The 25463-nt window shown below is 58.8% G+C and overlaps 4 protein-coding genes and 1 pseudogene across 4 annotated transcripts, besides 3 other annotated features; all 5 read right to left on the bottom strand.

Annotated features, from left to right (window-relative positions):
- Positions 1–414: 414 nt before the first annotated feature.
- Positions 415–771, bottom strand: LPMP_291330 (hypothetical protein; the record flags this gene model as incomplete). The annotated part of the gene is made up of 1 exon (XM_010702438.1): positions 415–771. The coding sequence occupies one exon, from the start codon at positions 769–771 to the stop codon at positions 415–417; it is 357 nt and encodes a 118-aa protein (XP_010700740.1).
- An 834-nt stretch (positions 772–1605) lies between these two features.
- LPMP_291320 (lipase domain protein, putative) lies at positions 1606–7209 on the bottom strand (the record flags this gene model as incomplete). Its single annotated transcript, XM_010702437.1, has 1 exon — positions 1606–7209. One exon carries the CDS (start codon positions 7207–7209, stop codon positions 1606–1608), a length of 5604 nt encoding a protein of 1867 aa, XP_010700739.1.
- Positions 7210–7861: 652 nt separating this feature from the next.
- Positions 7862–8518: a repeat region.
- Positions 8519–8609: 91 nt separating this feature from the next.
- Positions 8610–9447: a repeat region.
- Positions 9448–10925: 1478 nt separating this feature from the next.
- Positions 10926–11410: a repeat region.
- An 851-nt stretch (positions 11411–12261) lies between these two features.
- LPMP_291310 (ATP-dependent Clp protease/chaperone subunit, putative) lies at positions 12262–14865 on the bottom strand (the record flags this gene model as incomplete). The annotated part of the gene is made up of 1 exon (XM_010702436.1): positions 12262–14865. One exon carries the CDS (start codon positions 14863–14865, stop codon positions 12262–12264), a length of 2604 nt encoding a protein of 867 aa, XP_010700738.1.
- A 1804-nt stretch (positions 14866–16669) lies between these two features.
- Positions 16670–18065, bottom strand: LPMP_291300 (annotated as a pseudogene).
- A 1330-nt stretch (positions 18066–19395) lies between these two features.
- Positions 19396–25284, bottom strand: LPMP_291290 (hypothetical protein; the record flags this gene model as incomplete). The annotated part of the gene is made up of 1 exon (XM_010702435.1): positions 19396–25284. One exon carries the CDS (start codon positions 25282–25284, stop codon positions 19396–19398), a length of 5889 nt encoding a protein of 1962 aa, XP_010700737.1.
- Positions 25285–25463: the final 179 nt, after the last annotated feature.

Genomic DNA, 25463 nt, shown 5'->3' with positions numbered 1-25463 from the left:
AGCTCGAGGACGTCGACATGGCCCCATCAGACAGTGCCCACAAAAGGAGCGCAGAAAAATGGCATGATGCATAGTCGCGCACAGCCATGGCTACGCGCGGCTAGGTCTTCCTCATTCATGGTGACTTCTTCAACAGAGGCGTACAAGCACACGCGTCAAATGAGCGAGTCGTACACAGGCGACACAATCAAAGCGGCAAAGGTGTCGCCACATAATCGGCCTTGAGGGCATAGGAGAGGGAGAGGCGGAGGGAAAGGGAGAAGGAAAGATGAAAGCAACACCAACAGAGTGGACGAGAAACCTGCGTCCTTCTCGCTTCGTCGACTTGCCTTGACGGTGGTGTCCGTCTATACACCGCTCGAACAACTCACATGTAAAGAGACGGGAGGCAAGCATTCGACACTTTTGCTCGCACTATTTGGACACGGCCTTGGTGACATGGAGCTGTGAAATCTGGCCGATGATGTACTCAAAGGTGTCCTCTACATCCTCGTCTTCCCAGTCCTCTTCCCACGACTTGGCCACCTCCTCCTCAAACTGCCCGCTGATCTGCCGCATCGACAAAGTGCGAACAGACCCGGTGCGGGACATGTTGCCTGGAACTCCCGCCACTGGCACCGGCTCGAAGCTCTTGAACTCCAAAAACTTGTCCTCCGACTCCTTGTACCACGCCGACCACACGGTCTCACTCGAAGGAATAGCTAGGAGTGCTTCCGTCGTCTGCAGAATAGAGGGCTTCGCCTCGGCGGTGTTCGCTGCTGCCGCCGTCATTTTGACTGACTGCTTATTGTTTGGCGCTGTTGTTGCTCGTAGTGTTGCTCTTTCAGCTCCTGCTTGCGTGGTGTGGAGGGGGTTTGCTATCACAATTCTTGATTGTCAGTGCGACAACCGTCGTCAAGCCGATGGATTGAAACACCAAAGAGAGAAAAAGCCAAGGAAAGAGAAGAGGGAGAGAGAGAGATACGTGCACCAGACAGTCCTTCGAGGGGTCGGAGCGCAACGATGATGAGGATGATGCTGAAATCCAACAAAGCGAATTGGAAAAGGGGAAAGGAATACAGAAATGGGGCGCATCGCTCTCGCCTCCGCTGAAGTATCGTTAAATCGAGCAGCTGCTTTAGTAATCCACGCATGCTGCAAGTTGCAAGCTTGAAGCATGCCCAACGTAACGGGCCACCCTCACAGTGTGAAGGCGTAGGAGGCGAAGCGCCCGTGCGTGCAAGCGTGAAGGCTGGTGTCTCCTCCGCTATGCTCGTCAATGAACGGTTCCCTGTGAATGCCCCCCTCTCGGCGGACAACAACAAAAGAGCGCTTGCGAATCCCTACGACACGCCCCTCATGCGCTTACAAGTGTGGTTACGTGTGCGTGTATGTACATCGGTCTCCATCAGGTAGGCTCATGAAAAGAACAGCCCTCTTTAGTCCTTCTCGAAAAGGCCAGCAGTGGAGGCAGTCGAAAGCACGCGAGGGCGCCCTCGCAAGGAAGGGACCTACCGATATAATGATAGAAACGGCCATCAGTAGTGGTCGTCACGTGACCTCGCTCCGTGCTGCGACCAGCAGGGGCCGCCCTCTGTGCACAGGTTGTTTGTTTGACTCGCGTTTCTACAACTCCACTGTGGGGGTCGCTTCCATCTTCACCTCGGCCTCCACCTTTTTGGGGTCGGCAGTCAAGTAGAAGTCGAGCCCGCGCGCTGGACATGGGGTCCGCGAGGCGATTGCGTTCAACGAAACCCCGTAGTTAGTCAAAAGGTGGTGAATCACTCTCAAGCCCCGCCCCCTCGTTGGCAGAAACAGCTTCTCGATACCTGTCGGCTTCACAATAAAGTTGCCGTTGCGGTCCACGTCCACCTCGATGCCGACGTGGTAGCCCCCAAACATCGTCACAGCCACGACAATGTCGCTCTCATTCACAACGCGGAATGTGCGTGGAACGGCTTTGTTGTACAGACGCTGGAACGTTCGATTGCCCATGCGTGGCTGGCCGTATGTGTAGACGGTCACGTCTGTGATGGGGTAGTCCATGCGCCTCAGTATGTAGGTGATGCTATACGCGCAGAGAGACGCCAAGGCGCCGCCGAGACTGTGGCCAGTCGTGAAGATACGGTAAACGGTACCGCGGTCGTCGCGCAGAATGTCGCGCAGCCGCGACAGGACTGTCGACCTCAGCGTTTTCCAAATGGTAAGAAACCCGGCGTGACAGGTGGGCCTCCACGACGCCCTGGACAGGCAAGAGCGAATGCAGGACGCACAGCCGGGGTGCTGCGCAGCCGTGGTACTGCCGTCGCCGACGGTGTTCGCTCTCTCGGTGCCCGCTTCGCCCATCGCGTTGGCTGCCTCTCGGCGGTCTGCATTCTCCATCTCCCGCCACACAACCCGGTGGATGTTCACGTCGTGCAAGGCGTTGCTCAAGTTTGCTGTCCCGCGGAAGCCGATGATGATACGCGGCGCCTTGCCCTTATGCTCTGGGGCGCTTGTGTCCATCTTCACCATGAGCACTTGCACGTCCCTCGCCTCCGCGACCAGTAGCCGCACAAAACCGTACTTCTCGACGTTCATGGGCAGCGCCTCGGTGCGGTGGGGGGCGGCTGCGGCTGTCCTCTGCACTGCCACACCCACTTCAGGCCCCGGGGGTGACAACACGGGATGGCCGCCCAAGGGGCTCCTGGCGGCGAGTGCGGACGTGGAGGTTGGCTGTGAGGTAGCGACCCCATCATCACCACCCCCCGCCGCGCCGCCGCCGCCCCCGGCGCCCATGTGCACAATAACCACATTCGACCCGCGCCTGCGTGGCGTGGAGTGTGGGTGCCGCCCCTGCTCCGTGCGATCGCCGCCGATGGCAGACACAACTGCCGCAGTCCTCTCAGCGCCGCCGCGAACTTGCTCAACGGCTTCCCACGTGCGTTCGTCCTCGTCTTCTGCCTCTCCTTCGCTGCCGTCCTCGGCGTCGTCGCCCGTGTCTTCCTCTGCGGGACAGCAGCCGCAGAGAACCTGCTTAATAAGGTGAGCCACTGTGCGAGGAAAATTCTTCGGTGTCACCTTGCTACCCGTCTCAATCGCCTGGTCATCAGTGCTCTCCTCCACTCTGTAGGCCTCCCAAGAGATGTTGAAGCAGTCGATGGCGGTCTCGAGGTTGAAAAAGGGCAAATACTGGATTTCCTGAAAATACCGATGCGCTGCCTCGAAGATGTGTGCCTCCAACCAGCCCAGCCCCCGAACCGGCCGCTCCAGCAGGTTCCGCTCCACCGTCCCCATCAGCGCCCCGAGGCGCTCTCGTGCCAGGGTCAGGGTACCCAGGAGAGAGCGAGTGCCGCCAAGCGCGCGGTCACTTTTGCTGTCGCTCGAGGTGCGGAAGGAGATGTTGGACAGCGCATCGTGGTCGCCAGAGTGCCACCTGTACGGACAACTTCCGGTCTCGCCGTGCACAGAGCGTTGTCGTGCGTTGTCCTCGCCAGCGTCGCTCACTGGCGCGGCAGAAGACGGATCGGCCGCCAACATTGGCAAACGGGATGACAGAGCAAGAGGGTCATCCTTGTCAGCAAACGGCGTTCGTTTGACATTTCTCCCATCGTTGGTGCCGGCTGCATCTGCGGTCGGCGGCTGCGACTGAAGCACTGTGCACTGCATATGATCGCGCTGGCGCGCAAAGACGCCATTGCAGGCGCTTAACGCGACTCCAGTTTCGCCTTGTTGCCGCTGTCCATCCTTGCCCCGCTCCCTATCACTCGCGGCTTGCGACAATACTAAAGTATCAGCTGAACCCTCAGCTGCTGCCTGCGGTGGCCTCGAGGTCGCTACCACGGGTGTCTCAATACTGCCTGTTACGCCTACAGTACTGGAGGGATCCTGGTAGCGTGACCGCTGCGCCAGTAGAGGTGTGTTATGCCGGGGAGGGGTATTGCAGTGGCACATGGCCACCCCTGTGTCCCCATTCCCTGGCGAGTTAAGGGGCATGTCCCCATCCGAGCGGGATCGTGCATGGTGCTGACACCCGCTAGTGAGCTCCGACTGCGCCTGTGAGAGAGAGGTACAGCCGTCGCGGCGGTTGAAACCGCTATACGTGCGCATCAAGGCATTCGCTGTCCACGATGCCTGGCACTGTGAGGGCCTGCCGACTCTAATACTGGCGTCTCTGCCGTCACGACCTCGCGCGGCGCATGCGTTCTGCAGCATGCGAGACCGCCACCGCGCAGGGCCCTCAACAGCGTACGCGTCTCCGGCTGATGACTTATGGCGCGTGATGCCAGAGTACGACTCTGCAGCGCCTCCCTCGCCACTGCCAGTCATATCGTCGTCGTCTGGTAAAAAGTAGCTGCTGAAGCGATCCATATTGATGATGTGTCGCGCCGCTATGCTAACTGGCGTCAAGCCATTCGAGCCTACATCAACACCCCCGCCCCAACACCCACTGCTCTGCATGCCGAGTGTGGTGGTCGCAGCAAGAGGGCTACCGTCATCGTCAAAGCGACGCGGCGGACTACACGCGACGGCCGGGTGGCGTGCTCCCCATGCTACCAGAGCATCCGACCGGCGACCGCGGCGCGTGGGGTTGACGGTGACACAGTCGTTGTCCTGCACATCGGGTGACTCGTTACAGTGCTGGCTGCCGCCATCATCAGCGGCGTCGTCCATGTCCGCTGCGCCCACATGGCTGCTCGGCCGCGGCGACTCCCATACATCCGTGCGCCACGACGTGACAGCGTTGCCACTCCGTTGCAGCGACCTCGTCGTACGGTGGCCGTCACTCTGCAGGTCATGGATGGGGGATTGCACGCTGAGCGGCACGGCGCCCTGTGTAACCTCCCGCGGCGTGGCGACAGCAGAGCCAGCCATGGTGGATACGAGGCTCGCCAGCAGCCCACCCCCCTTCTGGCGACGTTTCTGTTTCGCCAAGCACTGCCGTCGTCGGAATTCAAGCTGAATGCGGTAGAACCGCATCTCCTCCCGTTCCGTAGCGAAGATGTACTGGCTGCCGCCGTGTCGCGCCAACCAGCGGTACCACGAGTCGGGCCACACCACATGCTTCCAACGCGGGTCCTTTGGGTGGATTGGGACACTTTCATTGCGGTTTTGCGAGGTGTAGACGAGCGTCATGATGTTCACAAATAAGGCCGCAACTAGCAAGATCGGAAGCTGCAGTAAGGGTTGCTGCGAGGTCAGCGCCGGGTAGCCGCGGTTGTATAGCAGGAAGAACACGAGAGAGTGAATGACGCAGTACACAATGGCGGACAGGAAGATCATCAAGAACACGCGACAGGCAAGCTGTTGAGGACGGCTTTCCAAGTACGGCTTGCTCCCGAGGTACCTGCGCAGGTAGAAGAGGAGCAACAGACAGACGAAAATGCCAGCAATCTGGAGGGCGACGACGAACCAGTAGAGCGGCTTGAACTGTGCTTCGCTGTTTGAGGTGGAGTTCCACACGTACCGGTGCACGCACGCATCAATGATGTCCAGCACAACGATGCTGAGCATGTAGGCAGAGATGAGTAACTTGGTCCACATGGGTGGGTCGCACACGTTCCTGCTTCGCACGAGGAAGGCCTTGAGCTTGGCAAAGGCACCGGCATTCGGCTGCGCCTCTTTGGGGCGGGTCCACATCATCGAGGCACTCATAACGGAGAGCATGTACGCAATAAACACCGCCATGAAGTAGGTGGGAGTACGATACTCCATGAAGGCGAGTGTGGAGAACAAGGGCCAATTCGTGATGTTCAGCGCGAACAGCGGGTTCATGTACCACAGCAGTGCCACTTGAAGTATAAGCGTCCACCTCTGCTCGTACAGGGTGCCCGTGTACTTGCAGTACACGACGAAGCGTAGCGTGTGAATCAGCGACAAGAACATAAGCACGTAGCGCCACACGATGGTGGCAAGCGTGTAGGCAGAGCGTTGGTAGGCAATGCCAACGGAGCCACCGGCCGCCCCAGCCGCCAGCGATTCCGGTACCAAGGCTAGGGTAACGCTGAACTCGCCCGCAAACTTTGGCGCGCTGCCGAGCAAGAGCTCCGGCACACGCGCCACGTCGCATCGGCGCTTCGTCCTGTCGCAGCGCATCGTGAAGGGGTACTCCGAGACCCGCTCGACACCGTCGCCCGAAATGCGAGTCTGGGCGACGAGGTTATACTCCTGCACCCTACTCGCCTGGTCGGCCGGCGGAGGCAGACTCAGCACCAGACGCCGGTAGCGTACCATACTGCTCTGCTGGCGGGTCAAGTTCGCGCCTGCCCACCTAAGCGACACCGTCGCTAGGGTAGTGAGGGTGTTATTGGGCGCTACAGTGGGCGTTGAATTCACACAGGGGCTCGTCCACTTGTCCATGTACCGCAGGTCTACGCCGTAATCTGCGCCGCAGATGTTCACCATCGACCACTGCGCCTTAGGAATGACTTGAACGACGAGAGCCACGGCGAGGCTCGTGTACCACAGCACAAGGGTGAACCGCATTGCATAGGCGGAGATGGACTCCACCTGAAGCTCCACCGGCTCGTAGAAGCGCTGCTTCGCAAGCAACTTATCGGGCTGCTCGTGCTTTCGGCCGCTGCTATTGGGGTCTGGAGAAAAAGCGGTGGCTGTCGAGAATGGTGCCCCAGGACTGTGCGCTGGTGAAACAGCCTGCACGTCGCGAACACCTGATGAGCTGTTGAAGAGCTGGACATGGGATGTGGCGGAAGGAGGGGTGTCAGACGACATGTACGTGGGGGCAGATACCCTGGTGCCAGCGCGGTCCGACAGAGCCGCGGTTGACGTTCCCGCACGCGCCACCTCACCATAAACACCGCTGGGGCTACCACCGCAGCCGTCATCCATCGAATACGTAGCGAGTAAACTCTCGTGCCCCTGCGTATCAAGCGCGCCTGCTCTGCCGTAGCCGTCAACAAGAAAAAGCTGCCGGTGCGGCGGGGTCGGGATGACGCGACGGCACTCGTAAGGCTTCTTCTCGGACTGGCGCTCCTTCTGAGACGGAGGGCTGCGGCGCACTTTGCCGGACGTGTCCACCCCGTATCGATCCCCTTGCACAAATGCGCTGTGGGAGATCGGCACAGAGGGGGCCGGTGCGCGTTGCTGCCGCTGCACCGGCCTGTGTTCTAAACCATTGCCATCAGCGGCGCTGTGGGAAGAGGAAGAGGAGACTCTGTGTCTCCCTGAGAAAGGGGAGTGAATCGCTGAGCCTGCGGCAGCACCGCCAGCCACTGGAATGACGAAGGGCATATCGAGTCTGCCTATCTCGCCGCTCCAGAGAACACGAAGCTGAAGTAGGAGAAAGCGGTCAAGGTGAGAAGCTCCTGCGGGAGGCGTGCGTCCACTAGGGCTGAGAAGTGCTCTTCACTGTCGGTGGCGCCACGCTTCAGTATAGGTGCGTAAGTTACACCAGGAGAGAGGCAGACTAGCAAACGAAAACAAAGGCTCTTGACAGAGGGGGTATGTAAGAGGATAAAGTTGAAAGGAAAAGACCTCCCTGGCGGTTGTATCCAGCGCCGCTGCGGTCTTCGTTAAGTTCTACTAAAAAGACGCCCCCCCCTCTTGTGCGGTTCTTCAGAAAAGGGATGCGCAATGGACGTGAGCACAGAAAGTGCGCACCGATCCCCGAAAGGGGGAGCCCAAAAATAGGCGGGAAAAAAAAACGGGGGGTTAACAGAAGGGAGTGGAAGTCAAGCAGTGGGAGGGAGGGGGGCCACAGGAGAGCAGCAGCGAGGGCTAACAGCGACCAAAACTGAAAGAAACAGGAGAGAATAGGGCAGCGACTGAATGTAGAAGGGAAGCAGCGATCCGCACTCAGCGGGTCAGGGGATGAGAAAGGTACAAGTCACGGCTGACGGACAGCGGAAATATTTCTTTTTTGTTTTCTTTTCGCGTCAGTCCGCAACGAGCAAGGCAACAACTACGCGCACGCGCACAGCCTCAGTCCACACACGCCTCTGCTGCACTGCGGCTACGCTCTGCTCCTCTAGGACGGACCGCCTGCCGCCGCAGCAGGGCCACGCGCCATATGGACTCGTCCCCGCCCCCTCTTCGGCCGCGTGCGGCGCGATGGGTGCCGGAGGGGCCAGGCTGAGCCGCACACCTCGATCCACGCGGAAAGCGTCCAGGGTCCTGCTCAAGGGCGGGGCACTGGCGTCTGCCGTGCAGGTGGGCAGGGGGTGGTCCAGGCGCACGCCGGATGAACGCGACGAGGAAGCACGCCAGCGGCAGGGCAGGGCCACGTGAGACCCCGTGCCCTGCCTGTATGCCGTGCTTCGCATCCCATCGCTTCAGCCCGCGGCATTGCGCCAAGCGGCGCGGCGACACGCCACATCGGAGTCTGGTGGGCTCCCATGGTGCGATTCGGGGTGCCCTTGCCGTGCTCCCGGCACACGCGTCTCTCGTCAGTCACGCCGTCCCCGCCCACCACACGTGCACTGCTGGCCTCTGCGCGCCTTGGCTCGCTGCGTCACACCGTGCCAGCTGGCCCAGGCAGCGCGTGTGCACTTTTGCAGCGCAGTGGGCCTCTGCGCTTCGAGGCGGCGTTGTTGCCGAGGGGCGCTGCTCTGACGCTCTCTGGCGACAGCGTGGCGCCACCCCCCTCCTGCCCCCGCATGCTGGGGACAGCAGCGGGTGTGGCAAGCGGAGGGGGCGCGTGCCAGCGCACAACGAGCCCGTGGCCTGTCGTTCCGAGGGGGCGCAGGGGGGCAGCCACAGGCGCCCGGCGGGGGAGGCCCATGCAGCGCGAGGGAGAGGTGCATCATCAGGCCGCTGCATGCAATATCTCAATATGAAACAAGGTATACGCCGAGCCTCGAGAGCGGCACGCGAGTCTCCCGTGGCAGACCGGGCAAAACGGCGGGTCGTCGGTCCTCATGGCAAAAGACCGCCGGGCATGGGGGGCACCACAACGCGAGGGGAGTAGTGGGCACCACACCATCTGTACTGGGCGCTGTCACCCCCAGTCACTCGCCGCTGTGGGAATCAGAGAGAAGTTCCTGTGTGGAACTGGGCGAAGATCGTCGCTTGTTGTCTCATCAACTCAGCATTCGTACGTTTCTAGTGTGGGATGGTTGCTGCCCAGTAGCTCTTGTCGTAGCGCATTGTACCGTGTATCACAGTTGCGGGGGGAAGTTGGACTGGCGTCTGAGAGCGGCGACTAGGCCCATAACTCATGCGGCGGGCGCCGGCTCCTCAGCCACTGACGATTTCGAAAGCTTGTCAGCTTCCGTCGCTATTTCACTACTCACAATAACCAAAGACGAGCTGAAATAAGAGTCCCACGTGACGGGGTAGAAGCGCCAGCACTGTGTCGCGCAGATACGTCGCAATATACAATCTACCACCGTTGTGGAGTCCGTGCTGAGCCCCACAACAAGGGAAAGAGCGAGTCTGTAACAACAGCCATACTTGTTGTGCAATGTCTTGGTTGACCCCGTTCTCTTGGCAGTAGGTCAAGACCCACTCTCCCACCGCCTCACGCACAGCTCAACCGCTTCAAGCAAAGGGACAGTCGAATAAGACGAAAAAAAAAAAGCGACAAGCCGAGGCATACGCTAAAGCGGCCCTGCGAGGAGGCGAGAGAAAGACGAGAGAAGGAGGGGGATGACGAGCTGCACTCAAACTTTCTGTTTTTTCTCCCCTGCTTTCCTTTCTGGAGCCCGTCTCTACAAGCATGCTCCATCATCTTATCCAGCGAAACTACGCGCACAAGTGTGTGCGTGTGTGTACGTACTTTGGGGGAGGGAGATCTGGAGAAAAAAAGGAGCTACTGCACTGCGTCTTTTGTACTCGCTGATCGATGCTGTAGCACCCAGTCGACCCGCCTTCACCTTTGTGGTGCGCTTAGCGGCAGCGTGCGCAGCTCTCTGCGTGAGTGTTCATGCGGTGGCGCATGGGTGTAATCCTTATTTGTCTTTCCGTTTAAAACGAAGAGGGCCTGTGCGGTTGGGAGGAACGGTGTGCTGCTATGCGTGTGGGGAAGGGAGGGAAGGGGCTGAGATGTGCTCCTCTCCCTTATGTGGCACCCCTCAATGGTCACCACTACTTCGTTGCGATGCAGCAGTCTGAGCTGCGGAAATGGAAAAGGGGGAGGGGAGAGAGACGAGCACAAGGGAGGGAGAAGGAGGAAAATGGTCGAATAAAAGTTAAGACCACAACAAGTGGAGCGATGGCAACGAAAATCCGACATGCCTTCTTTGGCTCACTGCCGTAAGGAGCATGGAAACACCCAGACCGTACTTACGATTGGGCTGGAAATGGATCGGCTCGACTTGCAGTCGCAGCGAAGTGCTCCGTTGGGAACGCATTTCACTGCAAAAGCGCGCATACCTCGATGAAGGGGACACACATAAGGACCTTTTCCTCTTGCCACCATTTTTTCACCTTGATGTCCTTCCTCGGCGCTCGTTTGTTCGCACCTTTGCATGTGTCTTTGCGTGAAGGACGAGGGGGCTAGTCACGTGCCGGTGCTCACCCTCGTCGTCAGGCTCCGGTGCATAATCACACAGCCCCTCGTAGCTGCCGTCACTCGCATGACCATAACCGCAACACAGGAAGGTGCGATTAGGAAGGAGCCAAGAGAACAACGGCAGAGAAAAGCGAGGGAGAAAGAGGAAGATTATGTGGTGGTCCCGTCGTAGTGGTGGAGGCGGTAGAATAAGCGCGACGAGGAGAAACAAACCGCGAAAAAAAAAACGCCCCCAAAAACATTTTGGGTGGGGAGACTCTACCAAACCAATGCGGGGAGAGCAGTCCTCGTGCAGGCACGCCAGAAAAGGCAATGTGACACAGTGGCGCCGTAGAGAGTAACAGAGGAGAGAAAAAGAAAGTGCTGAAACATAATGGCACAGAGAAAAGAAAAAGATCGTCAAGGAAAAGCGTCCGACAAAATGGCGCCCTCGCACGACGGCACAGCACAGGCCACAATATCACCGGAAATAATTTTTTTCACCTTCGACGAGCCCCCATTCTCTGCCATACAACACAGGAGCACAACTCCACTCTACCAGGCCCTGCCATAGGCCCATCCGCGTGGTGCGAAGCAGCGCTAGACACGCATTACAGCAATGCCCCGACCCAGCCATCCCAGCACGGCCCCCGCCCCAAACCCCGCAGGCCGCTCCCACCATGCTGGCCCCCACCCGGCGCCCCCCACACACACACACCAGCAGGCGGCGAGGCCCCGGCGGGACGCGTTCAAGTCACGCCGACACGTTGCCCATCACATGGACGGCACAAACGTGTTCACAGCTGCATGCCGCTCTGACGCAGCGCCGGCACCAGTAGCGATGCATCGCCCTGGCCCCCCTCTGCATCGTAGGCTCCTCACCCTGTCACCGCCAGAGAGGGCTCGGCATTGGCAGAGGCAGGGGGTGGGGGGGCTGCCTGGCTTCCCTTCAGAGTGGGTACTGCCACCTTAGGGTGCCACGCGCCGAGGCCTCCCTTGCCAGAAGAAGAGAGACGATCCAAGAAAACACCAACGAGTGGACAAGAAAAAAAGGTACGGCGCAGAAGCAGTGCGCCATCACATGACGGTGTGTCGCTGCGGATGTGCCGCATTTGTAGAGCCGTAGAAAAGGAGGTACGACACGCATTTCGAGGGGAAACAACAGCCACACCAAAATGAGGAAGAAACGCAAGGAACGGCACGCACCCGAAAGAAAAAGCAACGCAGCACCCTCCCGATGTCTGCATACACACAAGCACACACACACACACACACACACACATACTCACTTACCCACTTACTCGCTCTTGTGATGTCATGAGGGAGGCATCAGCACGTGGAGAAAGAAAGAGCAAAAGAAGCGAAGTGAGAGAAAGAGTAGGCAAGCGAGAGAGGGGTCAGGAGGGAGGAAGTGAGCAGCGGAGATTGGGGTTGGGGGGCAGAGAAAGAAATGCCCTCAAACCCCTCGATCACTGAGGGGTTATGACGAGGTGCACACATACGGATAACACACGGAGAGAGAGAGAGAGAGATACACGATGTGGTCACCGCGAAAGGGGGAAAAGGAGAAGAAAAAACGACGCACGCACACGCCAGCAAACCAAGAATGCAGGAGTTGAATCGTCGTCAGCGCGGGTGGTCGGGCGCTGTGTTGTTGTGAAGAAGGGAGAGAGTGAGGAAAGAGCACAAACGCCTGCAGCATTCACCGAAAAATCGGGGGGCGCCGCCGGTCGTGTCTGCCGTCACTCAGCTCGTCTTCGCTTCGTCTCTCCATATACATTGGCGGAGGCGGACTGGCTGCTTGCGCCGTCGTCGGCATCAGTGCTGCCCGAGTCCGCAACCGCCACCGCGATTCATGGCGCCGCCGCCGTCCGCTTCACCGAGAAGGACAACTTTTTATGATGACTGCCGAGAATCACTTTCACCGTGCTGTTCGACGACAACTCTTGCGAGATAATCATGCGGCTGAGCTCCGTGGTGATGTTCTTCTCGACCCACCGCCGCAGCGGGCGAGCGCCCATCTCGGCGTCGAAGGCGGACTCCAAGACGTAGTGCTTAGCCTCGTCTGTGAGCGAGACGCGGATGAGCTGGTCCTTGAGGCGGCCATTGAGCTCCTCGATGATGATGTCGACGATGCCAGTCAGTTCGTCGAAACCCAGAGAACGGAAGAGGACGATGTCATCCAGTCGGTTGATGAACTCTGGGCGGAAGAACTTCCGTACCTCGCCCATCACCTGCGCCTGTGTTGCCTCGTAGGCCTTTGGTGAAGAGCCCATGCTGTGCAGGAACTGCGAACCCAAGTTGGACGTCATGATGATGATCGCATTGCAGAAGTCGACCGTGCGGCCGTGCGAGTCAGTCAGCCGCCCGTCGTCGAGCACCTGCAGCAGCACGTTGAAGACGTTCGGGTGAGCCTTCTCTACCTCATCCAACAGCACCACCGTGTACGGGCGGCGGCGCACAGGCTCTGTCAGCTGGCCGCCTTCTTCGTGGCCAACGTACCCCGGTGGGGCGCCAATCAGCCGCGCCACAGAGTGTTGCTCCATGTACTCGCTCATGTCCAGTCGTACCATGTACTTGGCGTCGTCGAAGAGTTCCGCAGCAACGGCCTTGCTCAGCTCCGTCTTGCCCACGCCGGTCGGGCCGAGAAACAGGAAAGAGCCGGTGGGTCGGTCAGAGCGGGCCAGACCGGCACGTGAGCGCAGAATGGCCTCCGCGACGCGGTTCACCGCCTCATCCTGGCCCTTCACACGGAGGTGCAGCTGGTCGGCCAGGTGCAGCAGGCGCTCGCGATCGGTCTGGCTCAGCTTCGTCACCGGGATATTGGTCCAGCGCGACACAACGGCGGCGATGTCCGTCTCGGTCACGGTGCCCTGCAGCATCGTCGCCTTCTGCTTCTCGATCGCCTCCTTGAGAGATCGGATTCTGTCTTGAAGGATTGGGATAACGTTGTACTTGAGGTCTGCGGCCGTTTCCATGTCGCTCATTCGCTCCGCCCGCTCCAGCTTCACCTTCTTCTCGTCTAGCTTCGCCTGCGTTGCCTGCAGCTCGTCGATACGGGCACGCTCCTGTTCGTACTTGTGAAGAAGTGGGCTGAGTTTCTCCCCCACCTTCTGAATCTCTGCCTTCACAGCACTCAGCCGCTCCTTGGCCGACGCGTCCTTGTCGCGCTGTAGCGCCTTCTCCTCAATCTCCAGTTGGCGCTTCTTGCGCTCGAGAATGTCGATCTCGGCTGGCCGCGACGACAGCGTCACGCGCACGTTCGCGCAAGCTTCATCAATCAGGTCAATCGCCTTATCTGGAAGGAAGCGGTTGGTAATGTAGCGGTCAGCCAGCTGCGCCGCCACCACAACGGCCTTGTCTGTGATCTGCACACCGTGGTGCTGCTCGTAGCGGTCCTTCAACCCACGCAAGATGCTTGTGCACTCCTCGACCGACGGCTCATTCACGTGCACCGGCATGAAGCGGCGCTCAAAGGCGGCGTCCTTCTCCACGTACTTGCGATACTCCTCGAGCGTTGTGGCCCCGATGGTACGCAGCTCACCACGGGCCAGCAGCGGCTTCAGCAGATTCGCGGCGTCCATCGCGCCATCCGACTTGCCAGCGCCGAGCACGAGATGAATCTCGTCAATGAAGAGGATGATCTTCCTGTCACTCTCTTTCACCTCGCTCAGCACGGACTTCAGGCGCTCCTCGAACTCGCCGCGGTATTTTGCACCGGCGACCAGCGCACCCATATCCAGCGAGAAGATGCGAATGCCGTCAAGGGTGTCTGGCACGTCGCCTCGCACCACCTGCTGTGCAATGCCCTCCACAATCGCAGTCTTACCAACTCCAGGTTCACCAATCAGTACCGGGTTGTTCTTCGTGCGGCGTGACAGCACGCGTATAGTGCGCAGAATCTCGTCTGCGCGGCCAATAACCGGGTCCAGCTTTCCGTCCTCCGCCTGCTTGCAGAGATCAATTGCGTACTTGTTCAGCGACTCGTAGTTCTCGTCTTGGAAGTCCGACGTTACCTTCTTACCCTTGCGCATCTCCAGCAGCGTGGCGCGGATCGCCTTCTTGCCAGCTCCTGCAGCATCCAGGATTTTGCCGACCTCTTTGCTCTCGTGGAGCGACAGGAGGAAGTGGTCAGCTGCCATGAGGGTATCACCGAGGGCAACACGCTCCTGCTCCGCCGTGTTCAGCACGCGCATCATGTCCGAATTGGGCCGTGGCTGCGCTGGCGCAGGGGTCTGCGTGGGAATCGCATCGACACGGGCCTCTAGCGCCTCCTTCACCGGGGCGGCACTGAGCTTGCGCAACACACGAGAGGCAAGACTGTTTTCATCCTCAAACATGGTGTAGGCGAGGTGCGCGGGGTGGAGATAACCGTTTGCCTTCTTGCGTGCCAGTGCGACAGTGCGGGCCATCAACTCAGAGGCCGCCTGAGTCCATTCTGGCTGCTGCGTCGACATGGAGAGGGAGAGAGAGGAGGGGAGGTAAAAGCTGCTTTATTTTCCCTCGGCTTTTCTTCTCGTGGGTATGTCAGTGTTCTAATCGAAGTCACCTAACTGGACATGAAAGAGAGAAGATGAAAAGAAGCAGCGCAGCGGGCTTGTATATGCGCTTGGTCGTGTGAATGTGCCCCAAATGTGTCGCGGCCCCTTTCGTTGGCTTTGTTGCTGCTGCTGCGTGCTTTAGCAACGCAATGCAGACGAGATGAAGGCCAAAAGAGAAGAGACAAATTTTTGGCTCTCTAATGGGCCCACCACTCGATATCACCCAAAAGAGGTGGGCACGCCTGTGTGAGAGAGAGCGAGCGGCGGCAGAGCGGGGATGGGAAAGGGGGAGGGGATTAGGCGTTTGTCTATGTGAGTGTATTACAGATGTGTAGGCGTGTGTTTATAGAGAAAGATAAAGTTTTGATGGGTCCTGTGTTGCTGCTGTTCTTCTGCTCTTATCAGCACACTGGAGACTCGAGAAGGCACAGAAAAGCGGCAAGGGTATGAAATGCAAACAACACAACAACACTAAGAATAATAAAAGTGGCGCCCGGCAGCACCGGTGTACGTTCGATCGTCTCGGCTGTGTGACCTGGAGCTTTCCTTTTCTTTTCCGTCGGTGAATCTATTGTGGTGAGAGGAAAAGCAGGGGGGGGGGCCGGTGGACTTGACGAAGTTTTGAGGCTGACTCTCGCTCTCTCCCGCTCGCCGTGCCGCTCTGTTTTACTGCACCACTCGTGAGGGAACGCTCAAGTGGGGGGGGGGGGGGCACAAGTACCGCACAGGAAATGGTATGAGGAGATAGGGAGGTCAGGCAAGTAAAGGCCCAGCACAAGCTTCAGGCAGCACACCGTGCTGCTACAACGCAATCAAATACAACAATAGCGAGTGAGTGCCTACTTGTCTATAATACCATTCAAAAAGGGGGAAAGAAGAGGGGGACACGCACAGAGAGAGTGAGAGCGAGCAGGCGAGTTGGAAAGTAGAGAAGAGGCGGAAGTGAAGAGATGAAGAGCGAGATGGGAGGGGGTGGAAGAGGATAAAGAACGTTGGGGATGGAATAGACGAAAAAAAAACAATAAAGAGGAGGAGAGAGGGACACAACGACGTTTGTGGTTTGATTGCTTGACTGTAATAATGCTAGTAATAGCGAGGAGGAGAGAGGGAATTGGAGAAGTTTTGCAGCCTACAGGTGTGAGGTAGGTGCGCAGGAATGCGTGTATGTGTGTGGGTGTGGGTGGGTGTGTGCAAGTGTAAATGCAATTGGGGCCATGTAGAGGCAGAAGCGATGATCATTGGGGAAAAGGAGGAAGAGAAGATGGTGAAAGGGACAGTGCACATGAGAGCCACAGAGATGGCGGAGAGAGAAGAAGTGGGAGGGAGAGAGAATAAAATGACGCTTGGGTAAGCGACCCAGGAACTTTATCGTGAAAGAGCCGCGTTACCCACCAAGGAAGATGAGATAGAGAGGGAGAAGGCACTTCCCTCCCTCCCCTGCTTTGTCGAGACACTCTCCCTTGCGAGAGCGAGAGAGAGCGCGCGAGATGCTCAGCTAGGTTGTGGACATTTCTCCACAGCAGCGAAAAAGAGGAGTAGCGCATCGTAGAACAAAGAACTGCGCAGCGTGTGCGTGTAGCTCTCCTTTGCGCCTGCCACTCACGCCCCTTCGCTTTACCCCTCTCTTCGTGTGCCGCCCTGTCGGTTGTTTGCCTCTTTCCCTCGTCGCATAGTAGGCCGATGGCACCGACTGTCCAACGACGATGTCCTCACGCAGCACTCAGTGGGGAAAGTGCGAAAAAAAAAAGGAAGACAGGCAGCCGCGCCTGCATGAGGGTGGGGAGGAAAGACGAACACATCGAAAAATGCGACACGAAACGAACACAAAAAAAGGGCATGCAGAGGTGCACACCCCGCACAGCAACTCATGCCGTGAGAATGACTGCAGCAAGCCGGTAGAACGAGAGGGACAGCCAAGACACCAACGACGAGCTCCCCACCCCTTCGCTGTATGCGTCTGCTTTCCTTCGTTTCAACTCGACGCACCACTGGCCTTTGCCCTCTCCTCTCGTTGCTGGAAGGGCAGCACTAACATCGCAGATCGCTCGCCCTCCTCACTGTTGGTGCTGATCACCGGCTCGTCCTCATCCTTGTAGGGCTGGTGACACCGAAAAGGGTACGCGCCGTGGGTGTACATGTCGATCGTGGCATCCAGTGAACTCGCATAGGCGGCGATGGTGTGGCTGGCGAAAGCGAAGCCACGTCGGTGCATTGGCCGGGGCATGTGTTCAATGTACATTGGCTAGCAGATGCAGTTGATGAGGGGATCGATGCTCACATGTATGCCGACATGGCGCTCGCTGAAGGAGTTAAAGCTAAAAACAGCGTCGCTCTCATTTGCAACGCAAATAGTGTACGGTATGACGCGGGTTGTGTGGTGTACCGCTTGAACGCAGAGCGGCCGATGCGCAGCTGCCCAAATGGGTAGACAACGAGATCCGTCTCCGGGTATCAGAGGAGGAGCAGCACGTGGCGCAACGTGTAGGCGCACAGAGAAACTAGAGCACCAGCCAAGGCTGTCGCCGGTGACATAGACATCTTTGAAGCCCGGGCAGCCGCCTTGCTGACTGTCAAATGCCTCCCCGTCAGTGTCAGTGCGACCCTTGTCGCCGCTGTTGCGTGGGAGCATCCAGCTGGCAGAGAATAGAACAGCGGTGCGTAAGGTGTCGTGGTCCGTACCCGATAGTGAGTCGCCGGCCGCGGTAGCCGCACCATGCTCTGTGTGACCGGCCACGTCAGCAGCAGACACCTCGGCGACTGACTCCCCAGCCGGGGCGCACTGGCTGCGCAACTCCATCAGTAACTACGTCAATCACTTGCTCTTTCAGCAACACCCACTGCTGCTGCTGCTGTTGTGAATGGCCCTGTGACCAGCTCCATGTATAAACCTGCCGCATCCAGTGAGCCTCACAGGCCAGGCAGGCGCTGCTGCTCCACTCCTCCAGATGGTAGACAGGCACCTCCTCCGCTGTCCCGCATAAATTGCAACTGCTCCTCTGTAGGCGCACGCTCGACTGCACCACCAACAACACCAGGACGACGTGCCACGTGTACAGGAACACGCGACTAGATAAGGAGTACATGGTCTCCACCTGTAAGCTCAGCAGGCTGAGCATCCGACTCTACGGAAAAATCACGAGTGTGTCGCTGGGCGCACCTTGTTACGACCCGCGGGTCACCTGTCGAGCAGGCGCGTGACAAGAGGCACACCGTTGTTGGTGCATCCAGAGAGCAGGTTCGTGGGAGACACAGTGCGCTGTTTTCTTGTGATGACAACGAAGGCGGATGCAGAGGTGAGCGCAATGCGCTACAATGAGCGTATGCGCGGGTTGTTGAGAAGCCCAAAGCACGCGCGAACTGCTTAGCACATATCAAATGAAAGGGGAGACAAAGCCGAACAGAGCGATATAACAAAGCAGCAGTGAAGGAAATGGTCTCGAAAGATGGAGAGAGACAGCACGGCTCTATGAGTACGTACCTATGTGTGTGTGTGTGTGTATGTGGGGAGGGGGGGTATGTCAGTGAGGCGCAGCTAAAATAAACTAGCATTTAAAAAGTGAGGGGGCCGCAGCAACAGTACGAGGTGGGAGAGAGAAGAGAAAGTAGGCCACTGAGTCGCCAGGAACGAGGCGGAGGAGAGCAGGAACAAAAAAAAAACAAGAGGAAAACAGCTCGACGGAGAAAAGGGTTGAGAAGCTCAGCTGCTTCGTCACGCCCTCATGCCTCCCTCTTCCCCGGCTCTAAAAGGAGCGGAAAGATACGTATTGCTCTCTCTCTGTGCGCGTGTGCTTGCAGGTGCTGGCAGTGTTTACAACAGGCATCCAGGGAGCTGTACGACAGCGCACGTGCGCGTTCCTCCGGGGGCAGAGGAAGAAGGCGACGTAAGAGAGGTGTGTAGAGAGAGAGAAAGAGAAGGTTATTCACCTGTGCTTGGTGTCCAATGGGAGCACAAGGAAAAAGGAGAACCACACTGTATACGCGCGGAGCGGCGTGCTACGCTTCAGCGTCAGAGAAGATTCCGCCAACTCAAGCCCTTGCAGCCACAAAGACACGGTCATCATGCCATCTACCTCCCGCGTTGTCGTGGCGCTACTGCCCCCCAGCTCCTGTAGTTCTTGATCATCAGCGATGCTGATGATAAGCCATCACCTCAGAAGTGCGGCAGAGAGAATGGTGGAGAACGGGAGGAGTCCCAGAGACACTCTCAAAAGGTGCATTGCTCAACGCATCCACAACGCGAAGAATACAATTTGAAATGGAGAAAAAACAAAGAAATAGAAGGGCAACAAAAGAGCCCCTGTCCGCTCACAGCGGTCACGACGCGATTACAACACGCGCGTAAAATAGGCGAGCACACTTTTCACGCAACACAACCACCCGCGTCTTCACTTGGGGGGACCACAGGCCTTGCCTGCCGATATCAAGGGCAGCGTTGCCCACAGGCCATCACACGTAAATGAGATCACTTTCGTAACCGTAAGTGCAGTACCCGCCATCCTCATCGTCATCCACTTCAGCCCCAAAGCCATCTGCCTCTGCCACGTGGGCATCCTTGTCTGCTGCCGCGGCCATCGCCCACTGTCGCCGTGGGTGACTACCAGCCTCCTCCGACGGCACGACGGAGTCACCACCTCTGAAAGCGTATGCAGAGCTGCAGCGCAGTACATTGCCAAGCAGGGGTCGATACACTCCAGACCCCATTGGTGGCTTCGAAAACGCTGCTGGCACGGAGAGGTGGGTGCGTTGTCCTGATGCTGATGGGTGATACTCTGGCGTCGTGGTCACCGTTGTCCTTGTCGTCGCCATCGCCTTAGTGAATAAATGGGCAGGGGTAGCAAGTTCACCCTCACGCGACTCGGCCGCGGCGGAGTCGACCACGGCCTTGTCGCGCATGGAACCTTCGCGTGACTGTGGCGAGGACGGAGCTGACACGACGCAGTCTCCACAACTTTCGCTACCGCCACCACCGGCGTTCATGATCATGATTGGCTCACCCGGTAGCTCATCCTGCATGTCGCCTCTACTGTGGCTCCCCTCGGTGTCGTACGGTTGCGTGCTTACGCTGCTCCAGCCAGGGTACGACCTGCTAACCAAGAAATCGCTGCCGTGTGCCCCACACAGTGTTTGCGACTGCGCACCATCATCATAATCATTCCGCACCTGCTGATGTTGCTCCCGCTGTTGCAGGCACTGACGGTGGTCAGTCTCCAGCAGGTCATCAGGCTCACGTTTGTCCTCTTGCCGCTCGCCCGGGTGGCGCCCACGTTGGGGCAGCGATGCGGCCGTCGTGGAGGAGGCCGCGTTGATCGAGAATGGTGAGGAAGATAATTCAGGTGCTACGCGACGCCGGCTGGCCTCTACCACCTCCGTTTGCTGGCCCTCTATCTCTTGAGCAATGGCCATCGACTTCAGCGCGGTCGCGTTGTCCTCCGTATCGATCAGGTGTGCCGAAGACAAGCACAAGGAAGCTTCTCGCGGTTGGTGTAATTGCTCCCCCGGCTTGCGCAGCACCCCGGGCGGAGGCGGAGGTGTTGACTCGGAGGGCACGATCAAGTGCGTGTCGCAGCCGTCAATGCCGAGGACTGGGGTGGGGCAGGGGGTATAGCGATCCCTCAGCGTCGGTACGTCGTCGAAGCGATTTTCCACGTCATCACCGTCACGGCTGTCCGCCACTGCATTGGCGCTGAGAGCCGTCGATGGTCGTGTGTGTACCTCCCAAACTCCACGACTCACTGCCGTGTTCGCTTCGTGTTGGGTGTGCCTACGCCATGCTGTCTTGAACACCGAGTTGCTGTGGAGGCGGCTGTCCAGGAGGGAACTTTGTGAGCCAGCGGCCAGCTCATTCCGCGTCGCTGAAGAGATCGATGGGGTGGTGTCGGCAACCCCCACGCAGACGTCACCGGGAGTGTGCACTGCTGAGTGAGTGACACGAGAGGACAGGTCGGTGTTTCGCGAACCAGGTGATGATGACTGCTTCACTGACGAACGCAGCACAGGTTCGCTGTTGTTCATGGCCAAACGAGTCCGTGCATGTGACTTGAGCTTTGCATCCACCTCCATCACAGGGGTTTCCGTGGCAAGCACGTCGCCGGCTACGCGCTCGTCTCGCTCCTCTGCCACTCCTCTCACAGCTACTGCCGCCGGGGTTGCGTCAGCTACATGGTCACCGGCAAAGAAGGTCGACATCGCGGGGGCATCGCACCCTGTCGCTGAGTTTTCCATGGCGGCTTCGTTGGTTATGGATCGTCCCGCCGGGGTGTGTTCCAGGGAAGCAAAGGAGTCCATGCAAAGACTGCCGTTGCTGTTCGTAACTAATGAGCCCAACACCGAGGTGTGAGGTGAGTGTTGAGAGTTTTGGCATGGTGGCTGCAAATTTGACGATGTGCATAGCAACAGCGCGAAGTGGCTTGTGGAGCTGGCTGCGGACCGTACCTGTAGCGTGGGGTCGTTCTGGCGCAAGTCCTCAGCGACCACGGTAGCGCAGGTGAGCGGCGGCGCAGCGGGAGTTTGCGAGCCAAGCGCGCACCCTCTCCTGAACGAGCTCTCACGCGTCTCCAACGCTGTCAGCTCAGGCGGCGACTCAGTTACAGTAGTGTCGAGAGGTAAGGGTACGGTAAGCGATCCCTCGTCGTCAGCGTAGCTCTGCAGCCGCTGCTGAGCCGCGTAGTCATCCATGACCCAGTCGAAGTCCGAGCTGACGCTGTGCAGTGACTCGCACGGGGTGTGGTGTGTGGCGAGGATAGAGGCAACGCTGCTGCGGGTCGTGGGGTTGCGGTGCCTATGGTATCCCCCTGGCCGGTGCACCTCCGTGTCGTTAATGCAGCTGTCGTTGACAACATCTTTACTGTCCAAGTCACCTACTTGGAGCTCATCGCAGCCGCGGCGGCGATAGGAGACTCTGCCCTCTTCACTTTCCCGCAGCGAAGTGACAGCTGCATGACTTCGTGCCGGGGATATGAGCCGTACCGCGCCGCTTCGCATGGTGGGCGAGGTAGGCATCATTATCACATCACCAGCGAGTGATGGCGCATCACGGCTATCGAGGTGGACGATGACTGCCGCGCTACCAGTACCGGTGTCACGCTCGTCACCACTTGCATCCACTAAAGACGGCAGATACGAAGACAGCCGCGGATGCTCCGGGGTCTCAGTAGGGGTTGTCGTTGCTTCTCCCCGAGACAGGTGCTCCATTTTGCGATTCGAAGCCCTTGGTGAGCAACAAGGGCAGGCGTCACGGCTCCTGCTAGCTGCCTCGTGCACTTCACGTCTGGCATTGTTTGTGGGTAACCCTGCAGAAGTGTTATCACCACTGCCACCACAAAAGCGTCGGCCCCGATTGCCACAGTACGCGAGGGGAGGACGAAGTGCCGTGGCGGAGGAAGTCGGTGACGTAGGCAATGGCAGGGGCGCTTTCCCGCGATGAGTAGCGGCAGCTGCTACGCTACGTTGGTTCAGCGGAGACGCGCCAGGCCCCCTCACTGGGGGCACGTACCCCAGAAAGCGATGCCTCTGCTGGGGTTGCTGTTGCTGCTGCCAACCTTGCCCTTCCTCGCTGCCCTCTCTTGAGAAACCACTCGACGCGTTGGCACTTGTGTGTATACCCTCTTCTCTTGCCACGTCGTCCTCCACCTCACTCACCGCCGTCAGCGGCTCATCAGCCGTGCCGATAGACTCCGGCGGTGGGGTTGTGTGTGGCCGCTGAATAACATCACTGAGGACCTCCCCTCCGCGTCCCAGTAGGCCAGTTGGGTTGCTCTGTATCCTCCAGTTCTCATCAGCCGTCGACTGCACCAATCGAGCGACATCACAAGTGCCCATCACAGTGGATGCTAAAGACTGGGCCGCTCTCTCAGCCATATTAGAGACTGCCGCCGCACCTTTGAGTGAAGACCGTCGGCGCCTTGGAATGGAGTAAGACGGACTCCTTGTTCGCACCGGTGGCGCTAGCGGACCGTCTTCACGTCTCTCCGACCCTGGCTCTGCCCCGCAACTGCTGTGAAGTGATAAGGACCGCTGGGGCGAGCCACCCGCGCGCTGCAGATCAGCGAATGAAGAAGGCTCGAAGCACGCCGAAGGAAGAGGCGACGATGGTGGATATTGCCTACGTGCTGCACTAGCGCTCGCCACTGCCGGCCTCGACAGCACATCGGGCCGCATCGTTGACGCTTCAGCCAGAAACAAGCTAGACTTGGCTGAGGTGGAGATAGAAGCAGATGCCGATGCGGACGCACGAAACGATGCCGCCGATGTGTGAGACGCGGCTTCGTGACGCACATGTTTGCCCTCTCTCGTCTGCGCCGACTTCTGCGAGGGGCAGGCCTCCACCACACAAACTCCATCGGGAACAGCAACCGTGGCGGCAGAGGGAGGAGAAAAGCGCAGTGAGCGACTAGTAAGCGATACCGGTGAAGTCTCGCTCGCTGTGAAGGCGAGTGAAGAGGCGCTTAGCAGACGCGTCGACACTTCCAGCAGGGGGCACCGCTCGAGATCCGGTGAAGACACGGCCGGGTGAGAGGGTGCACGATCGGCCGACAGCAACTCCCCAGATGCGGCGTGTGTGGCGCATTGCGTGTGATCCAAAGAGGCCCCCAATGCACTTACGCTAACGACATCCGTTCCTCTATCAGCTGGGTGCCTCTGCTTCCTCGGTGATGAAGTTGTATTGACAAGACACAATTCGCCTGCGTTCCTGGGGGCACATGCCGGCTGCGGAGGTGTATCGCACGTGAGGACCGTCGTGGAGTTGTGGATGCAGCGCGTACCACTGCGAAGTATTTGTAAAGGTGACGCCACGTGCGACAGCGCCGACACCGGCGATGGAAACCCCAGCTGCTCTGCCCCCTCGTGTTGTGGGTCTCTCGGTAACGAAGACGAATCGTGCACAGCATCCGACAGATGCCGCCTTGCATCGAGGGTACAGTCGTCTGCTGTTGCGACAACAGCCACAGGGAGAGAAGCATGTGAGAGGATTCTAGGAACACTGCTGCCAGCTACGGCCGTCGCCGTTTCCTGTGTGTGACTGCTACAGCGCACGCTGGTGGTGTCACTGGCTCTGCGACGGCCGCCGTGCTCAAGGGATGAAACGGGGTAGGAAGAGCGAGACGCAGCTGAGGCACGCGAGCTCTGTGGAGGCGCATGGGCACCGGCAGACCGCACAGATGACCACAAAGCTTCCGTGTCGTACGACGTCACGCTTCTGCCGTTCCGCGCCACAGCTGCGGTGACAGACGGCGGAGAGCGGGAGGCAGCGACGGACGGGGCGGCGCTGCCGTGGTGCACCAGCTTCTGCAACGGTGATACAAGAGATCCCTCCCCTCCCTGCGACGTCATCCACCGAGACGACCGGGAGCTCGCATGCTGTTCCCAGCAGTCCAGCTGCGGCTGAACCGTTGCATGTGAGCTATTTCTTGTGGTGCTCGCCTGCGCAAGGTTCAAATGGCTAGCAGTGCACATTTCATCCATAAAAGACGCAGGATCGGCTCGTGAAATACGCGATACACCGTTTACCTTGGAGATGCCCAGCGAGAACAAGGTGAAGTCGTCACTGCGACTTGCGCGAGAGCTCTTGTTCTCAACGTCAGCGCTGATGTTCAGTCGAAGGGAGTGTGCATTGAATCCCGATGTCGCGCCATCTGCCTCCGAGCGTGATGGTGATGGTGGCTGGCGGTGTAAATGAGAGAGGCGCATCGAAAAAGGCAAATCCGCTCGTGCAGCAGTGCCTCCCAGAGGCACACGGGAAGCAGCACGGGACGCACCAGGGTCGTCGGAAGACCGAAAGTGAATACCTCTGACGCCGGTGCTACGCTTGATTGAGTGCCTGTCATCCTGTGGGAAGCCGAAACTGCCGTACGCGCGAGACGCAGCAGACTGCGTATGGTGGGCCCCCCCGTACCTCGCGTCCGATGCATTTCGGTCACTGCCTATTTCCAGCACGTACTCCCCCGCTCTTACACTCTCCCCTGCCAGTCTCCGTGAAGAGAGAAACGCACTGCTCTCTTGGTGCGCCGTGTGCCTCGAAGACGTTGGTGGCGGTGGGAGTGGAGAGACTTCAAAGACAGGAGCCGACCGTGCAACATGGGGCCACCCGTTGCGGCGCATCGTCGCCGACCGCTGCTTGTCAGGCAGAGGCTCGCGCGTGCCGCTCGCATAGCACGCCGGTGTCACCTCCCTAAGCGCCCTTGCGTGAGAAGTGCAGGAAGAACACGTGAGGGCGTGATGAGTGTCAGTGAAGAGAGCCGCGCATGATTGCACCTCCGAGTGCTGCATGGCGGAAACGCAGCGCGTGATTGCCACGAGGGTGCGTATATCTGGCTCATGGGCGTACGTAGACGGCATCTGAATACCAGCGCTTTGCCCTTTGGTATTACCCACAGTGTTGCCAGAAATATTGAAAGTGAGATGGACCTCAGGCACGCCTACGCGTATACGAAGAGAGAAGGGGGGAGAAGAGCAACCAAAGCCGATCTCGTCTAACGGAGAAACAAAATAGAGAAGAGACGCACGTGCGAAAGCGA

This window comes from Leishmania panamensis (assembly GCF_000755165.1).
Source record: "Leishmania panamensis strain MHOM/PA/94/PSC-1 chromosome 29 sequence".
In the NCBI taxonomy this organism is placed as follows: domain Eukaryota; phylum Euglenozoa; class Kinetoplastea; order Trypanosomatida; family Trypanosomatidae; genus Leishmania; species Leishmania panamensis.
The sequence above is the reverse complement of the archived record's forward strand: the minus strand, read 5'-3'. Positions and strand labels throughout refer to the sequence as shown.